Genomic DNA, 17,668 nt, shown 5'->3' with positions numbered 1-17,668 from the left:
GATGCTAATGGTGTCTTTACCCATTCCCTGTTGGGCTTTCTAGCTCTGCTTTTACGTGTGCAGAGAGAGTAGGAAAGGGGGGAGAAAAGCAGGTTTTCTATCTTTTAGTACATTGTCAAGGCCTTAGGCTGTAGATTGTATAATGAATTACCAAAATAAATATTTTTAAACCAGTGATTTTCCTGAAGCCAAGTTATGATGTCTACAGCAAGCTCATTTATAAATGTCTATAAGTAAACATCTCTACAACCTGCAAACAGGCAGTGTAATTCTAAACTTGAGCATGACATGCTTGTACACACTGAAAGCCAGTTTCCACCTTTGAAAGGTACCAGCCTTTGTACCAGGAGGCCTGGCCTGACCAACTGCTTCTCCCTAAGTTTCCCAAAGAGAGCAATTCCCAAAGAAGTCAATTCTGTTGATCACAAATCGTTCTTAGCATGATTATCTAAAGAATATTCTATCCTTCACATGACAGCAACATAAATCAAAGAACATAATGTATGTTTATATTTTAGTAGATATTTAAAGGTGACTGTTGGAACCTAGTTTTCAAATGTAAACAGAAAGCAAAACATAAAGCTGCCCACACCAAGATAAAAAAAAAGACTAGAAAACGGGAAAATGCTGAATTGTTCTTTAAGAACATAAAGTTCATTTCTCCTCTAAGAAGATGAAGTATGAGTTGCTCGCAACCCCGAAGGCCATCAATGGCTCATGACAGTGAGCGATGCACATACTGCACCACTGACATTCACTCTGGTACCACGTGCTCCTATCTGGGCACCGCTGGCCAGGCACCCGAAACGGTGGGCTGAATGGGTGAGGATGCCCCCGTGGCCTTCCTGCTTGCAGAAAGGTCTTCTGAAACCAAGTGAACTTCAATGGCATTAAAAACAACCTTAGCTTAAGACCAGAAGCCACATGAGGACACACAGATGATAGGTTTCCTGAGAAATTCTGAGGTGATTAACTTTTTAAAATAATTTTAAAAATTAGCCTGCAGAGCCTCCAAGAATCCACATCTTTGAGGGAAATGAGAACAAACCTTGCATATGCATGGTATATTTTTTTAAGGGGGTTATGCACAGATGATGATGTCCATGGATGCATGGATTTATGCATCCATTAGATTACCCTTACCCTAGTTTTTTTCCAGTTCTTTGAAAGTAAACCTGGACTGTTTAATACCTTTGGATGAAATATGCTATAAAAATACTATAATTTTCATGTACTAAGTATTCAAATGTTCCCTCTTTATAAAAATTGTTTTAAGAACTTTTAAATATTACATGTGTGGGTTCTGTCTCTGTTTAAAAGATGTGCATGGAAAACACCCACAACCATCTGTGGACTTACTGATGTAAAAACAAGGCAAAATTTCACCTCAGCTATGTACTGCGGGTGCTGGTATATAATTTATATTATTGATGGTCTCTTCCTTCCTCCCACAGGTGCTCCAGAGATGGCATAAATCCTGGGGAACCTCAAAAGAACCTATTACTTACAGACATCAAAGTTCCTAAGTCATGTACTCTCATTTCAATTCAGTGTTAAAAATAAATGCGTTAGAATTCAGTTTCCATTTGAAACACAGTCAAGGCCTCAATTACTAAGTATATAAGTGCATGGAACAACACCAAAAATAACATGATTATCTCTGGGTGGTGGGGCAATAGGTGATTTTTATAATTTCTACTCATATATTTCTTTGATTTTCCAAATCTTAAATAAATTAATCTTATCTTTTCCCAAATTTTCATAATCAGAATAAAACAGTGCTTTATAAAGGAGGAAATGAGAAGCAAAGTATTACCTTATTTTAAAAAGCTGCTTTTTCTTATTTTGAAAGTGAACTCATGCTTCACAAATTTACAACAAAATGTACCAGTGTTTGTTCTAAACATTAGAGAAACAAAGGTCTTCTATTTTCTCTAAAAGAACATGTAACATAATTTAGTTGCTTAAAAGACATTTTGATTAGTTTAGGAATTGCAGCATGTTTTCAAAATCGACCATCTGTTATTACGGCATATCTCCCCTCCAGTGTAAATAAGTTAAACATACAAAAGATCTCAAAACTATGGCTTTGATTCTGCTATTTAAAAAAAAAAAAAAAGAAAGTAAAATAATGCAAACTTGCAATGTCAAATAGAAAGCAGCTACTAGTTTTAGTATCTTAAATTCTTCTTAGAAGAAAACCATACTCTTAAATATACAGTGATAATTGAAAATTGGAAAGAAAGAAAGAAGAAAACCTAGAGCTTCTCTGTTGTTTTAACATTGAGAAGTGTCTAATTATGCATTTGACAAAGTGGAAGCTAAAAATTTAGGAGACTAAAAATGCATTTCCTCAACATCTTCAACCTCAATCTTTAGGAGCAATTCAAGATGAATTCTCAAGTAAGAAAAAGAAATCATTTACCCACCTTTGATTCCAACCGTGGTTTTAGGCCTAAGAATGAAAAGACTGTGTTGCTTTCCTTTGATTCAAAAAAACTGTCATAATCCTAGGAAAAACAGGAGAAAATAAAATCAGTAAAAAGAAATCGAATAATTATTTTATTTGATATATTTGACAAATTCTTTATGGAAATAAAAAATGTGCCATTGTTCCAGGCCTGGGAAGAGCTACAAAAATCTGCTGGGTTCCCTCTGCTTGAACCTAAAAGTTTCCTTAAGTATGATGATGCATGTAATGAGTGCTTAATCTAAAACCTGTGACAGGATTAAAATGTAAAACACTTGACATCAGAAGTGAAATAGGAACACTCCTTTTGCCTCATGTGCCAAACATTTATTTTTGTGGAATCTTTTTGAACTAAATTTTACTTTAGGACTTTAATATGGAAGGCAGCCTGTCAATTTCACTCAATATATTGAATCTAGGACTTAAAAAATCACTGGGTAAACAGAAAGCTGTAAAGTTCACCTTGGGTCAATGTCAGTGTATCTATTCTGCTTTTGAAGTTTTTCACATTCTTTGAGGCTAAATCTTCAGAGAGAATAAAAAGATCAAATAAAAACTAGACAAACTATACTCTCTATAACATCTCTCTTTGCCTCGACAAAGAATCATTTTTCTCCTCCCACTTTCACAAGAGAAGTCACTAATGAATTCTGACCAATATGTTTATCAAACATTTCTTTTCAAGAGGCTGCATATAGTGTTACATTCAGCGTTTAAACTGTGTAAACAGTTTCTAAATTGCTGCATTTAGAACATAGTTTCTAAATAGTTGTAAAGCAATGTTAAAATTTGGTAGAAGTTCTTTTGATTACTTGATTCTAAAGATAAATACTATAAACTGACATTTGCTATGAGCCAGATGCTTTACAAACATTACATCATTTAATCTCCATCACGGCCCACCAGGTTGGACACTGGCTGAGAGCAAAGAAATAAATTGCCCAAGGCTCACAGCCCACGTCTCACTGACCTTGAAATTCATGCCGTTTGTACTCCAAGATGCTTCCTGCCTAAGAAGAAGGTAGCTATGGTTCACTTTGATTTGTAAAAGAACCCATCTAAAGTTAAAATACCTGATCTATATGCAACTAGGGCAATGCGTATAATAAATGCAGAATGAAAGTATCTCTTAAAGTTTAAACAAAATTATAAATTTTGCAATTGTATTCAAACTTAAAATTTCCTAACGTTTGCTTGCAATGTTGTTCTTATTTGCAGGATATTTAAAAACTATAATAGTTTTGAGAATGAATTTTAAAAGCTGACATAATATTTAAAGGCATCATTTGTTAATGGAAAGCTTATCAATCTCTTCATAAAATTGCATGCCTCATTATGCGAATCATTAAAATAACTGAAGAATAGTTACATGATAAATGTAATAAAAGGTGTATCACATGCATTTTACACAATAAAAGTCTTAAATGAGTGTTTATTTCTCTTTATTGCCAAGCCTTTTATCATTTTAGATGCAGTTAATTACCTCTTCCTTTGTATCACAAGTGTCCATAGTATTTTTCTACTGTAGCACCTATATGGACATTTTGCATTTTTCTGACTTACTGTGATTTTCTGTGCTCTGCAACAGCAAGGTCCATTTCAACACCAGTGTGTAGGACAGTGCCAAGTACAAAGTTAGTACATAATAAATGGCACACAAATAATTCCACAAGTGAGTGAATGACTTGCACAGTACAGACATGGCCTTCTTATTAATTTCATTTTAAAACTTCATGGTTATATAAGCAAAGCCTCTACAAAATAGCTGTGTTCCTCTCTGTCTGTTGTGGTCAGCTTCTTTAATTGAGAGTCTGTCATGCCTTGGTCAAGAGACTGTGCTGACAATAAGAAACCTAAAAATCAATGGCAGACCCAGGAAAGAAACTTCTGTGAAAAATCAGAGAAAAGCCTTGCCTGTGCTGTCAATACCTCCTTATCCATGGCTACTTACCACCTGATAGGGATAGTACTCTTCAGGAAATCTGTGATCTTACCAATTTTCTCCAGTTCATTAGTAAAAGGAGTAATTGTGAGTAATTAGTGATACAAAGGGCATGGATCACAATCATCAGTCTGTCTCTATCTCTCTCTATGTACATATTTTTAAATGACTAGAGGCATATCTTTTATTTCTTTCCCTTAGAAAATTAATATTTTATTGCTACTACTGCTTTTAGGATTCATTCATCTATCTGGGCACCCATCCATCCATTCATCCCTTTCATCTACAGTTTGTATGATGGAGCCACTGAGCCCTAAATTAATCCATTGTTGTACCAAGCCAATACCATCACAACATATAGAGTGCTGTCTTGCTTTGTATAAAGCATGCCTCATTTGCTTAGACATCTTTGAATTATCTGACTCTGTATAGACACACTTCTTGTCCAAAAGTTTTAGCAAGTTGAGTCCCATGTGGTAAGGCAGACAGCTGTGATTTTAATTTGTGGCTAAATTAATCCCAGCCTTAAGGCTTTGCACTTGCTGCTCCTTCTGCAGATCTTCATGTGGTTCACTCCTTCTGTCACTCAAGATCAGCCCCAAGGCCAGTCATCACCAAAGAGGCTCAGCAAAGACCACTCTGAAAAATGGCATTTCAGCTGAAATCTAAAGGGTGAGCAGAGGTAGCCAGTAAAGGGGTGGGACAAGGGCATTCAGTGCAGGGAACAGCACCAGTGAAGAGAGAAACTGAAGGTACTACAGGGATTCACGTAAGCTGGACTTTGTAAGCCAAGAAAAAGATTTTGAATTTTATCCTAAGCACAAAAGAAGATTATGTAAGAGTTCTGATCAAGTGAGCAACAAGATCTAGTTTCCTTTAAGAAAATACCTAAGTTAAGTGTGTGGAGCTAGAGAGAGAAGCGCCAGAAGGAAAGCAGAGAGAAAGCAGACATACTGGAATATATTTCAGAATTAAATTAATTATACTTGGTATGGTAGTTAGATTCAGTTGTCAACTTGTCCAGGTGAAGGAGCCTAGTTCCATTGCTGTGGAAATGAACCAATGATACCTGAACCTTATTTATTGCTGATTACATCTGCAGTCGGCTAGGAGGCGTAACTGCTGTAATGAATGATGTTTGATTAAACTGGCTAGTGCTTAAATGAGAGAGCTCGACATAGCACAGCCCAAACAGCTTAGCATACCTCATCTCAGCACTCGCAGCTCAGCCCAGGCCTTTGGAAAGGCAGAAAGGAATCAACCTGGGGAAAGTTGTTGGAACCCAGAGGCCTAGAGAGAAGGCCAGCAGAGATCACCCTGTGCCTTCCATGTAAGAAAGAACCTCAGTTGAAAGTTAGCTGCCTTTCCTCTGAAGAACTAAAAAAACAAGTTCCCATTTATTAAAAGCCAATCCATCTCTAGTGTGTTGCATTCCGGCAGCTAGCAAACTAGAACACTTGTTATGGATTTGGTCTGGTGGATATGGGAGAAAGAATCTAAATGGCTCTGCACTCTCTAACTTGATGAAAAAAAACAGGTTTGAGGGGAAGGTAGAAGTTGAGTGTAGACATGTTAAATTTGAGAAATGGTATGGAGAAGATATCAACTGGACAGTTGGAGTCTTCTAATTAGCCATGTGATCTAGGATATCACAGATTTTCATATAATTTTATATAAAATATAAAAAAGTATGATCTTAATTATGCCACAAATAATATAGGTCTATTTGATGTGTATTATGGGCAAAATCCCATGAAATGAAAATGTGGTTACAAACATTCTTTATAACAAAGCTATGTCCAAAAAGATGAGTAATATTTCATGGACATGGGTTTAAGAAATAATTCTGCTCAATACATAGTTTATCTGTTGAGATTTGTTGGTTATATTGCATGTGGTAATTGGAGAAAGAGAGTTATATTATTAAATTTATTTCATCCTTTTACATATCCATTATGTGAAAACTGGTGTACTTGTTCCTCTCTGTAACATATTTTGCCTATATTCAATCTAAATTATTTCGGAAATCTTATGCACAAGTATGGTTCTAATTTAAAAATAGCTCTAATTTTCACCTCTCCTCTGTGCTCTGGTTCCATATTAGCAACTGCACATACAATTAAAAATACTATATGTCTAACTCATAATTCAGACCCAGGCTGGACCTCTCAGATAATCGCACCACCATCTCAACAGCTATACAAGTCAGAAACCAAGGCATCAGAGGATTCCTCTCTTCCTTCAACTACCAAATCTTACTTATTCCTTAAGCCTGTGCATTTTTCTACATTTTTTTCATCACCCTAATCCAAACTAGACTTCAGCAACAGCACCCCAATTTATTGACCCTTGTCCAATTTTACCTATTTCCACCCAATTATTCTCAAGTGAGAGTTGATCTTTTAAAAATGCAAATTTGATCCTATCACTCTCTGCTTAAATCCTTCCCTTAAAAGACTCTCCATTGATCTTTACGATGATTAAAGTCTCTAATATGGGGTAAACTGCCCTGTATGGTCCAGCGCTAAGTGATCAGGATTGAGAGGTTTTATAACCTCTACCTGCACCAGTCTGGTCCACAGATTCATTTCTGGGAAACTGAGCAGTGTATATACTCAGTTGACTGTGAATGGGACGTCCAAGTGAATTACCTGACTTGGATCAACTCATTTAAGCTCCTCAGACCCGGTTTCTTCCTCTGTATCAGATATTATCAAAGGCCTCAGAGTTCCAGAATTCTATGAAATAATGGAGCATCCAGTGGAGTTACTTATAAGTGGACTAATAGCTGTGTTTAAGTGCAAATACCTAGCCTAGGTATTGCTGGTGCTTTCTATCTGAAAAGTTTACTCTTCTCTCCTGTTTATATAAATGAGAAAAAGAAGAAACATCAGTGAGAGGGAAAAAACTGAGGATGGAGTCTTCAAATGCTGTCTCTCTTCTTGAGTTTTGAAAGGTCTTTACCTATATCTACCTGATTAATAATTGCTGATATCAGTTGAAATGAAGGAATGAAAAAACTAATAATGAAAGAAATAAAAAAATGAGAACTATTGACTCATTCAATCTCTGTAAATGTACAATGAAGTCTGCTTTCAAAAGACTAAAGCAGTACATGAAAATACTGTGCATGTAAAAGATTAAAAACCAAGTTTTAATCTTTTAAACTTCTCTAATAATAATTAGACAACTTCTCTAATAATAATTTTTAAAAAGCATGTAACAATGAATTTTAATGTTCATATATTCCGGATTTCAGTGCTTAGATTAAAATGTTCAATCTTTAAATGATCACAATTCTTCAATTCATAAAATTAGAAATAAGGTAAACTCTTACAAGCAAACTTCTTTCATATATATATATAGATACACACACACACATATGTAGAGAAAATATATAACATTATCAGTAATGCATTTATCCACATTGAACCAAAACTGTTTTCATAAATTTTAGTCACCAACAAAGATATTTAGAAATTTCAGATATTTAGAAATCTTATAAGGGTAATATGTCTTATTTATAAAAAGAAAATTCTTTCTTACTCTGCATTTCTGTGATAAAATCACATGCATTATTCTTATTTTATAAAACTCTGTATCACATCACTATGACTAAAGGGGTTTCTTAACTGCATATCTAAATTGGATCCATCAGTCAGTTTAGAAATTTTTGCATAAGGTAATGAACTTCTTCCAAAGTGATAAATACATTTGGTAATTCATTTTAAGAGCAAAATGATTTAAAGGAAATCATTTTTAAAAGTCAATGTTAGAACAGAAACTGGCATACTTCCAATTTATCAATAATATCTGTTAAGTGCATGAATGAGTTGAGTTTGCTAATTAATGGCCAAAATCCCATATTTTAGGTAATATCATGCTAGTAAATCTTATTTCTACTTTATCACTTCCTGGTTATAGGGGTTTTAAAGCTTTTGAGTGGACTGATGAATTTTCAAGTATGCAAGAGGATAAATTATTTTCTTTGTAATGTTTAGTCAGAGTAGGTGATTGATAATTTACAATCTAGAATTTCTTAATAGTTAATACCTCTTTTCAGAGATAATAAATTAAACTGCATGATGGGAAACAATTACGAGTAATGTAGTATCAGGAATTTAGAAATAACTTCTTACCAAGATGTAAGATCTTATATTATGGCCTTAGGCATTCTCTAATACAAGAAAAACTTCTGCTTTCTTATCGAATTCATTTCACTTATCAGGCTTATGTTTCAAAAATCATATTAAGATTCCTACTACAAAGATTAAAAGCATTTTATTTTAAAAACTCACTATAAAAATAAACCAGACACAGAAGGACAAATATGGTCTGATCTCACCGATATGAAATAATTAGAATATGCAAATTCATAGTCAGAAATACAGGTTACCAAGGGCCTGGCTTGGGGTAGGGAATGAGTAGTTAATGCTTAATTAGTACCTAGTTTCTGTTTGGGGTGACGGAAAAGTTTTCATAATGAATGATGGTGATGGTACTATCACATTGTGAATGCTAATTAACAGCACTGAATTATATATATGAATGTGATTAAAAGGGGAAATTTTAGGTTGTATATGAGTTATTAGAATATAAATTTTTAAAAAATGCAGGACTGTAAACAAAAGAGTGAACCCCAGTGTAAACTATGGACAATAGTTCATAGCATAATGATATAATATTGCTTCATCAATTGTAAATAACAACACTAAAGCAAAGTGCTAGTAATAGGGAAAACTGTGTGTGAGGGGAGCTATATGGGAACTCCACATTTTCTGCATGCTTTTTCTGAAAACCTACTTCTCTAATAAATTTTTTTAACTCACTATAAAGTTTCTAAACAGACTTGCTGAATTCCTTATGGTCAAAAGCCTTCTCTGTGAAGTGTTTGTAAACACTTGTCTGTAAATGGCCCCATTCAGGACCATCAACTTTCTGTAATTGTAGAACATCTCCTTTGGAGAAGGGTACAAATACACAGTTTCAGAAACTGGGGCAGTTTCATTATATTTAAAATGAAGAATTTTAAAATTCATTTTAAAAAATTCATTTTGTTCCTAGTGCCAAGTGCTTAAGAAAGGAAAACTTCTGAACTGTATAGATATCAACATAACCAAGCACACTTACTCACTAACATAACATTTATCTTAATGCTGTAGTGTTAAATATAAAGCAAGCTGAGAAAGCTGTTTATAAGAAAGAGAGAGAGAGAGGAAGGAAGGAAGAAGAAAGGAAGAAAGGGAGAGAGGGAGGAAGGAAGAAGGAAGAGAGAGACAGGCAGACATACAGAGAAAAATAAAAAAAGACATACAGAGAAAGCTTCCATTCCCTACACTTCTATTTGTGTTCAGGTGAAAATTATGTTAGAGACATTTATAAGTGCATGAAAAAATCTACAACACGTAGAATTAACAATAGTCTCCTTCTTCCACAAAACTTACACTGTTCCATAAACTCTGATTAGACTAGTCAAAGACCTTAACGTTCTCTGCCTTTTTTTTAAGAGTTCCCTAAGAAAATAGTGAGGAAAACAGCAGCTATGCTGAAAAGCTGTACTGCTTCCCACAGCTGAGACAAGGACAATGAAGTGACAGGCCCGTATTATTTCTACATGCCAAGGGCATAACCAAACAGGAGGCTGCAGGGAACAAAAACAGCACATGGCCTCCAAGTACAGGGTAGCAGCAATCAGTTCTAAAAGAGCGAAGGTAAATTTGATTTACCCAAGAGAGGAAAAAAAAAATTGTTTTAAAGATTACAAGAGTTGCTGCTGTAGGTTAAAATAGGCCAAGGCTCCGTCTTAAATTTTCTTTCAGTCCTGAGGGTCCTCTCTAAGCAGAATTTATTGATTTGCTGGTTAAGGACTATTAATGCTATATTCTATCTCATGAAATCTTGATGATGAAAGATACACTTGATGATGGTTTTAATCCTGGTAGGTTAGGTAAAATGCAATTGTCTAAACTAGATTTGCTCAGTAATTTTTACACCAAATGCCAAAAAAAAGAGCAAGTCCAAAGCTGAGGACTGAAAATTCCTACTTCACATTTAAGATGTCTGACCACACTGGTTCAAAATGGCAGAGGAAAAAAATACATCTTTTTTTACCCAAGCATCGATTGAAACCGGAGGGAATAAAAACTTTGTATTAAACACAGGGAAGGGAGCCAGAAATAAAATTTTTAGAAATACCCAAACTGTATCGAACAGACGTAGACTGAGAGAAAACAGCTGGAGAAACCCAAAACAACAGAAGGGCAATTCTTCCCAAAGAAGCCCCAAAGAAGCCCCAAGTCTGAGACAATGAAAACAATGAGCTGGAGTAGGTGGTGAAGGCAAAATCACCAAGATAATAAAGAAGTACATGGTTAAACCAGGAAGCTTTTTCCCAGTGGAGAGAGAGCTCTCAAAAAACACACCTGACTGCCTACCTGCTACAAACTCCTAGTGAGGTTCCAGGGGTCAGAGAGAAGACAGCAGAGTCTGTGGTCACTCTAGACCCCACATCAGATATAGATAAACACGTGCTACTGGAGTGGCACACTGCAGTCTTTTACTGCCCGGAGCAAGGGTTCTTTCATTAGTACCTAAGAAGTTCCAGACTGCTGCTCTGCTGCCACCTACCCACTTATAAAATTTAATTTAGCCCTCCCATTCAAAGGGAAGCAGACCTGTACATATTTGGAGAAAATCCAAAACTAGCTCCTAAAAGAGAAAGAAAAAAAAAACAACCAGAGCTGACACCAGAGAATACAGAGATAGTTCATAGAACATAAGAATTATTTTTAATGGTTATATTAACATCCTCAGAGAGATTAAAGATGATACTGCATCCAGAAAATGAGCTCCTAGAAATTAAACTGACTCCCAAATTAAAATTCTAATAAATAGATTAAGGAACAGAGTTGTAATAGACCTGAAAACTAAAGTAGTTTTCTTCTGTCCCCCAAAGTATGGAGCACCAAGACCAAGAGATGGAAATTACTGGGCAAGTTAAGAACACTGAAGTTAGAACATAAGGGCAAAAATTTCATCCCCCCTCCCCACCTTTTTACAGGTGGAAAAAGAGAGGAAAAATGGAAACAAAGGAAAATAAGTAAATGTAATAGCAGATTAGAATTTCTTCAAACTGTAAAAAGACACTAGGTTTCAGACTGAAAATTCCCATAAATTGCTGAGGAGAAAGAATTAAAAAAAAAAGCAAAATGCATCCTGATGAAATTCCAGAACTACAAGGAAATCTTAAAACCTCTTAGGGAGAAAAAGTAAAACAACCTACCTTTAAGAATCTGTCAGACATTAAGTCTTCTGATCAACCATGAACACAAAAGACAATGGATTAATGTTTCCCGAGGGATAGTGAGTTTATATCTATAGCTTTCTATTTAGTCAAGTTATCCACTGAGAATGAAAGTAAACTAGACAGTTTAAAAGTTTTTTCATATAGAAAGTTAACCACATAGACAAAGCATGTTAAAAATTTTCTTTTCAGGAGGCAGGCCTAGCAAATAATAAAGGAATACAAGAAACAGAAAATCTCTCTTATATTTTTGTCAGACATTTATAAGCTGTAGTGAGTGAAAAAGGGTAAAATGAATTACGAGTACCTCTTGGATACTGACACTGGTGTCATTCTCCTTTAATCTACAAAGATTTAGTAAATAGGATTATATATCCTCCTCTGACTATTCTCATTACTAAACAATTCTATAAAAGATAGAATTTATATAGTGATAACAATATAAATACTGTCTTTATTGAGTTTAAAATTCAAAAAATACAAGATATACATATCATGTATGTGTATGCATGTGTGAAAATCAAAATGTGGAAGAAAGAAGCTACAAGAAGACAATTTCTTGTCACCTTTCAAACAGCAGTAAATAATACTGCCTAAATTCTAAAATCAAGGAATATAGATATTAAGATAGGAAACAGAGTGATAATTACTAGAAAACTACAAAAGCAGAACTTCTTGAAAGAGGTATCATCTGGGGAATGTGAAGGGAGGTCATATGTAAAGGGCAGAGAGAAAATGACTTTTTACTTTTGACTACTCTCCTGTAAGAGCTGAATGTTTTCTTCTTTACCATTTGAAAGTATTATCAATAAAAGACAAAATCAGAACATTTTTTAACTGCTAAAAGGAAAAAGGTTAAAATTCAAAATGCAATACTTAGTTTAAAATTGTGCTAATTTCTAGGACAGGGTAGAGTTTCTGAAGGCTTGAATGGAAGTTTTTTAATTGAAAAGACACATTTCTAACATTAGTATATCAGGAAAGCATCCCAAAAAGAAAAAAAAACCATTTAGTGTAAAAATAATTTCATTCATTTCAAGATAAACATCATGCCTCTCCTCTTTTTAATCCTTTGAGGATAAACTTTAAGAATTTAAGAGATTAGCAATCACAGATAAAGAGGAATGTATACCAACCTTTCCCTACCACCTGCATTTCCCTTCCTGCTATCTGTAAGGATGCCATATAAGAACATTCACAGTAAAACATTTAAAGGAGAAGATTCTCTTTGATTAAATAAGTGATCTTTTGAACAGAGGGCCTCGGAATACAGATTCTTAAATTCAGATCAAATGTTTCCTAAAAAAATTCTACCTGTGGGATATGTGAGTTTCTAACAGAGACAGCTTCCCAAATAGATTTCCTGGCATTTAAGTTTAGGAAAAAGTTCAATAAAAGCTTGCTTTTGACACCTCTGGCTTTGAACTTTACTAATAAAAAGGAGAAATCCAACACAGTGGGGACTAACAGACCTGAAACCACTGCAAATGCTCAGAACCTCGGCAAAGCAAGACCCAACCAACTGGGTTAGCGACCTGCTCAGCTGAAAACATGAGTGTACATTCACCATTCATATAACTAACCCTGTTAAGTATGCTCCAAGTTCCTGGCATTATATTGGGTATCAAGGATATTCAGATAAATAGGCCATTGAGTCTGGTGAGAATGCACACAAGGAGCTTGAGATCAGGTTAGACAAAGACATGTAGAAAAAAAAAATTACACTACAATGAAATAAATGTCCTAACAGCAGTAATGGCACACAGGCTTTGCTGGGTCTGGAGGGGTTGGGGGGAGGGGGGGAGAGAAGGTGGGCAGTAGGGTGATGACCAGAGTCCTGGTTTAGGGAACAGGTAATAACAAGGCACATTTGAATTGAGATTTCACAAAGAAAAAGGACAGAATCATGTTGGAAGTAAAAAATTCCAGGATTTGATAACCAATTGGAAGTATGAGGAAAGGAAAATGGGTACGGGAATGATTTCAGGGCTTTCCCTTGAGACCATGTGGATAATGCAGCCATTACCCTTAAATAAATAACATCTCTATTTTAGGACAAAGCACAATTGCCTGTGGATAACAATGAAAATTTTAGACCTTAGCTTTCCAGTTTTTTCATTCTTGACTGTAAACAGACCACAACAATGCTCTAGGTAAAACAATCAATGCAGACAGGCTACCACACATGCCAAAATTTCTATCATTTTGTTCTACTTGATGCTGTCAGAGGATACACCTAATTTTCATGAAGGAGGCTTGGGAAAAAAGCTAATCCAGGATTTCTCCAAGGTTACATACTAGGAGTAAACTAGGCAAAGGCCTGTGAGCAAAGAATGGTTTTTATATTTGTTAAAGGTTGTAAAACAGAACAAAAACAAACAATGAAACAAAACACAGAAGAATATGCAACACAGAAGTATGTGGCCCACAAAACCTAAAACATTTGCTAAGTGGCCCAACCCCTGATCTAGCAGATTGGGGAACTAATTTCGACAGAGCATCTCAAATGTGAAATTCCTCTGAGTCCTGTTTAAGAAAAAAAGATCATGGCAATGGGGTATCTCACTCTATAATTTAACAGTGTTTGTACTGCATTTTAAAATATTATATTTTGTAAGATGTGCTTATTTCATACAAATCTTCAAGTCAAATCCATGCTATAGGAAGATGGGCAGTCTTTACTCTGTGACCTTAGGCACTTCCAGGAACTGAGAAAGCCAACTTGGTTTACCAGCAACACTTATATAAACAATTACCCTGTTTTAATTTTTACTTGTTTTCATTTTACCGAATGACTTTTCTTGACCTTGTACCCAAATGCTGGGATCACTAACAGCAGTCCTTCATGTCTTGATAACAACGTACCCCCAAATATTTGTTGTTTGACAAGAGGGCTGTAGAGACAGGAAGAAGAGTGGGAAACATTCCTAAAACAAGCATTCAATTTACTGAACACTACAGAACAGCTTGCCACCATGGTGAACTATTGTTTCCAGTTACTGGAAACTAAACAGAGCAGAGTAGAGACATGATTAAGTTAAGCATAGTAAGCCATTCAATGGAATAGCATGTAACCTCTGAAAAATAAGTTTACAATAACATAAAAACTATTTTTTAATAGAGAATAAAGCAGGGTGCAAAATGGCATATACAGCATGATAAAAATGTGAGTTTTAAAAATTTAAAGCTACTTGTAAGAAAAGACAAAGGTTATACAGTCTTATTTGAAAGTCAAAACTGATTGTCCCCCCCGCTCTACTTTCACATTTTCATTTTTCAAATTTTCTATACTTAGCATGTTCATTGTAATGCTGCATTAAAGAAATAACAGTAAAATGCGGCTGGATGACAAATTAGTTCAGTATCAAAACATTTAACCATCTCTCTAACAATATCCTGTGAGGACTTTTAGCTGAAGACCACTTCTTATGTGTGTGGTGTGTACACTAAAATATACACATAGAGCTATAGTAATGACCCTCCTTTTTAAACGAATCTTATGCATAAAACAGGGATTTGTAAAAATTGATAATTAAGGGAGTAGGCTTCTCATGTTTCAAAAGAGACTCCCAAACACACTTAAAATATATGATTCCAAGAGACTCTTCTCCAAAGTCTTACACAAACACAGCTTTTGATAACAATAACAACTGCATACACTCAGATTCTCGGCTTCTGTCAATGATTAGAAGAAGCTAATGCATCTCCTCGTCTCCTGTCATGGCAAGGAGGGGAGAAGAAAGGAGACGCCAGCAAGATTCACTGTTGGTCATTTACCTCATCTGTTCCTACTGAAAAGGACCTGTCCCTAGCCTGTAACTAACCAAGGTAATCCTGGGAACAAGGAGAACACGCCACATTGCCACTTAAACAAAACTAGTCAGACATCAACGTCACCTTTCTTGGATAGCAATATATCCAATCAGCAAATTTACCATTCTGTAAGTACCATCTAAATGTACACACAAAAAAGTATTCAACAGTTTTAAAACATCAATGGAAAATGGTCAAAAGGCTACTTCTCTTTAAACATATTCTGTCATCTATTCTTTAGCTATAAGACAGGACTGTACATGAGTCACTCCAGCCACAGGTTTTCCCCACTCTCCCTCCCTCCCCACCTTCACCCTATGCTCAACTCCAAGTATTAGCATCCTCTGCTGAGCCTGCACCAACTCGTCTCAGCTATCTGGTGCACTATGGGCTTGTTTCCTCTTTGAGGGTCAATCTACAGACTGATTAATGTGTCTCCAGTTAAATGAGACTTGACTACATTCTCATTTCTCGTTTAAAAAGAAAATATATTTAAAAATCTAAATCATTTGTTTGCTGAATAGGGAAGGAGAGAAGAAAGGGGAGTGGATATTTTCCTTTTGTGTAGATGAGTGCATTTTAATTCCCAGCACATGCCATGCAGGCCAATTCCAGAGAGCAAGAACAAAGGTGTAAAACCTTGAATATGATGACCTGAGCTTTTTAAAATCCAAATCTGACAAGAAAGCCCTTCAGGAAAGCCTAGGCATTCACATGTTTACCTTTAGGACCCTATCAGTCACATTCTAAGAGAAGACTCTTGCTCACCTTAGGGAATCAGCAAGACAAGTCTGTGGCAGTTTGGGTTCTTAATTGCAAACAACTGAAACAGAAACTGGCCACTTACGATGAAAAGAATTGAGAGAGGGACAGTGGGGCACTCAGAGAATCAAAATAAAGCTGGACAGGGTATGCAAGGGTCGTTCAGTGGTAGAATTCTCACCTGCCATGTGGTAGACCCGGGTTTGATTCCGGGCCTGTGCACTTCCCTCACCCACCCACCCACCCAAAAAAAAAGTCAACACATGGTGCTGCAATAACGGGATAGTCACACGGAAAAAGAATGAAATGTGACCCCTACCATATAGCGTACAAAAAAAAAAAAGTCAAGCTGGACAAACAATTTAGGAAACAGGCAGGAACTTCTGTGTCTAGGCAGCTAAGCACACACCCAGGCGCACGGCAGGCTCAGTCTCACCAGGACACCACCAGCCCCATCACCCCTGGGTACTCCCTGCTACAGAAAGCCTCTTACCGACACTCTGTTTCTGCATTATCCCACAATGCTCAAATTTTGGGGTGGGCAAAATGGATTGGTTTTACCAGGGAGCTTCCACACAGTGGGGAATTCCTCCCAATGGGGAGAATGTTTAAATGCTAAATGAGACAGAAGGCAATTGTCCATATTGGTCACCAAGTAGCTTAGCAGTTGCTTACTCTACATCTCACAAGCCTAGCTCATCCAGTTTAAACTAAAGTAATAAATTTCCAGCCAATTCCAGAAATAGGAGAATCTCCAGGGTTTCTGGGTCCTGTCACCTACAAGGTGGTAGGTTTCCACAGGTTAACCAACCAGATGAGACTCCTCCTGAGCTAGTACTTGGTAAAGCAAGGTGCATGGGGCAGGATGAATGAAGCTTATGGCTAGTTGTTCTCTAATGCTTTTGTCAAAGTCAAATTTACTTGACCTTGATAAGAACAGAGAAGGTGTTCAAGATTCCTGCCAGATCAGACTATCATGACTGAGTACGTTCACCGGCAGCTGCTGCCATACCACCATGGCACTAACATTACTCCAGCAGAGAAGATGCTATTTATGTGGCACAGTTTAATCAACATGTAAGCTTTGAGCCACCTTCCAGACAGTCTACCTGAAACGATTTCCACAGACTTCACCAGGCAAGGATACATAAAGATTTAGAAAGTCATAAAGAGATGAAAACAAAGAGGTGTTAACTTTATTTCACAACATTGCAGTCTTTCATTCATTCAACAATTATTTCAGAGTCTTTCTGTTCAAAAGACTCTGAAATCGTCTGCTTTTATGATGATAGAGCAAAGATGTCTCTACCCCCTTTCTCTTAAACAATCAACAAAACAACAAGGAGAACAAAAAACAGAAATAGATACTCCATTTCTG

The 17,668-nt window shown here is 36.0% G+C and overlaps 1 protein-coding gene across 2 annotated transcripts in view; it reads right to left on the bottom strand.

Annotated features, from left to right (window-relative positions):
- SH3BGRL2 (SH3 domain binding glutamate rich protein like 2) overlaps positions 1–17,668 on the bottom strand; it is a 72,480-nt gene that overhangs the window by 5,323 nt on the left and 49,489 nt on the right. For both annotated transcript variants that reach the window (XM_077162300.1, XM_077162299.1), the window contains exon 3: positions 2,430–2,510. In XM_077162300.1, coding sequence (XP_077018415.1) covers positions 2,430–2,510 — 81 coding nt within the window. The remainder of the gene's footprint in view (positions 1–2,429; positions 2,511–17,668) is intronic.

Source organism: Tamandua tetradactyla, chromosome 5, assembly GCF_023851605.1.
Source record: "Tamandua tetradactyla isolate mTamTet1 chromosome 5, mTamTet1.pri, whole genome shotgun sequence".
NCBI lineage: Eukaryota > Metazoa > Chordata > Mammalia > Pilosa > Myrmecophagidae > Tamandua > Tamandua tetradactyla.
The sequence above is the reverse complement of the archived record's forward strand: the minus strand, read 5'-3'. Positions and strand labels throughout refer to the sequence as shown.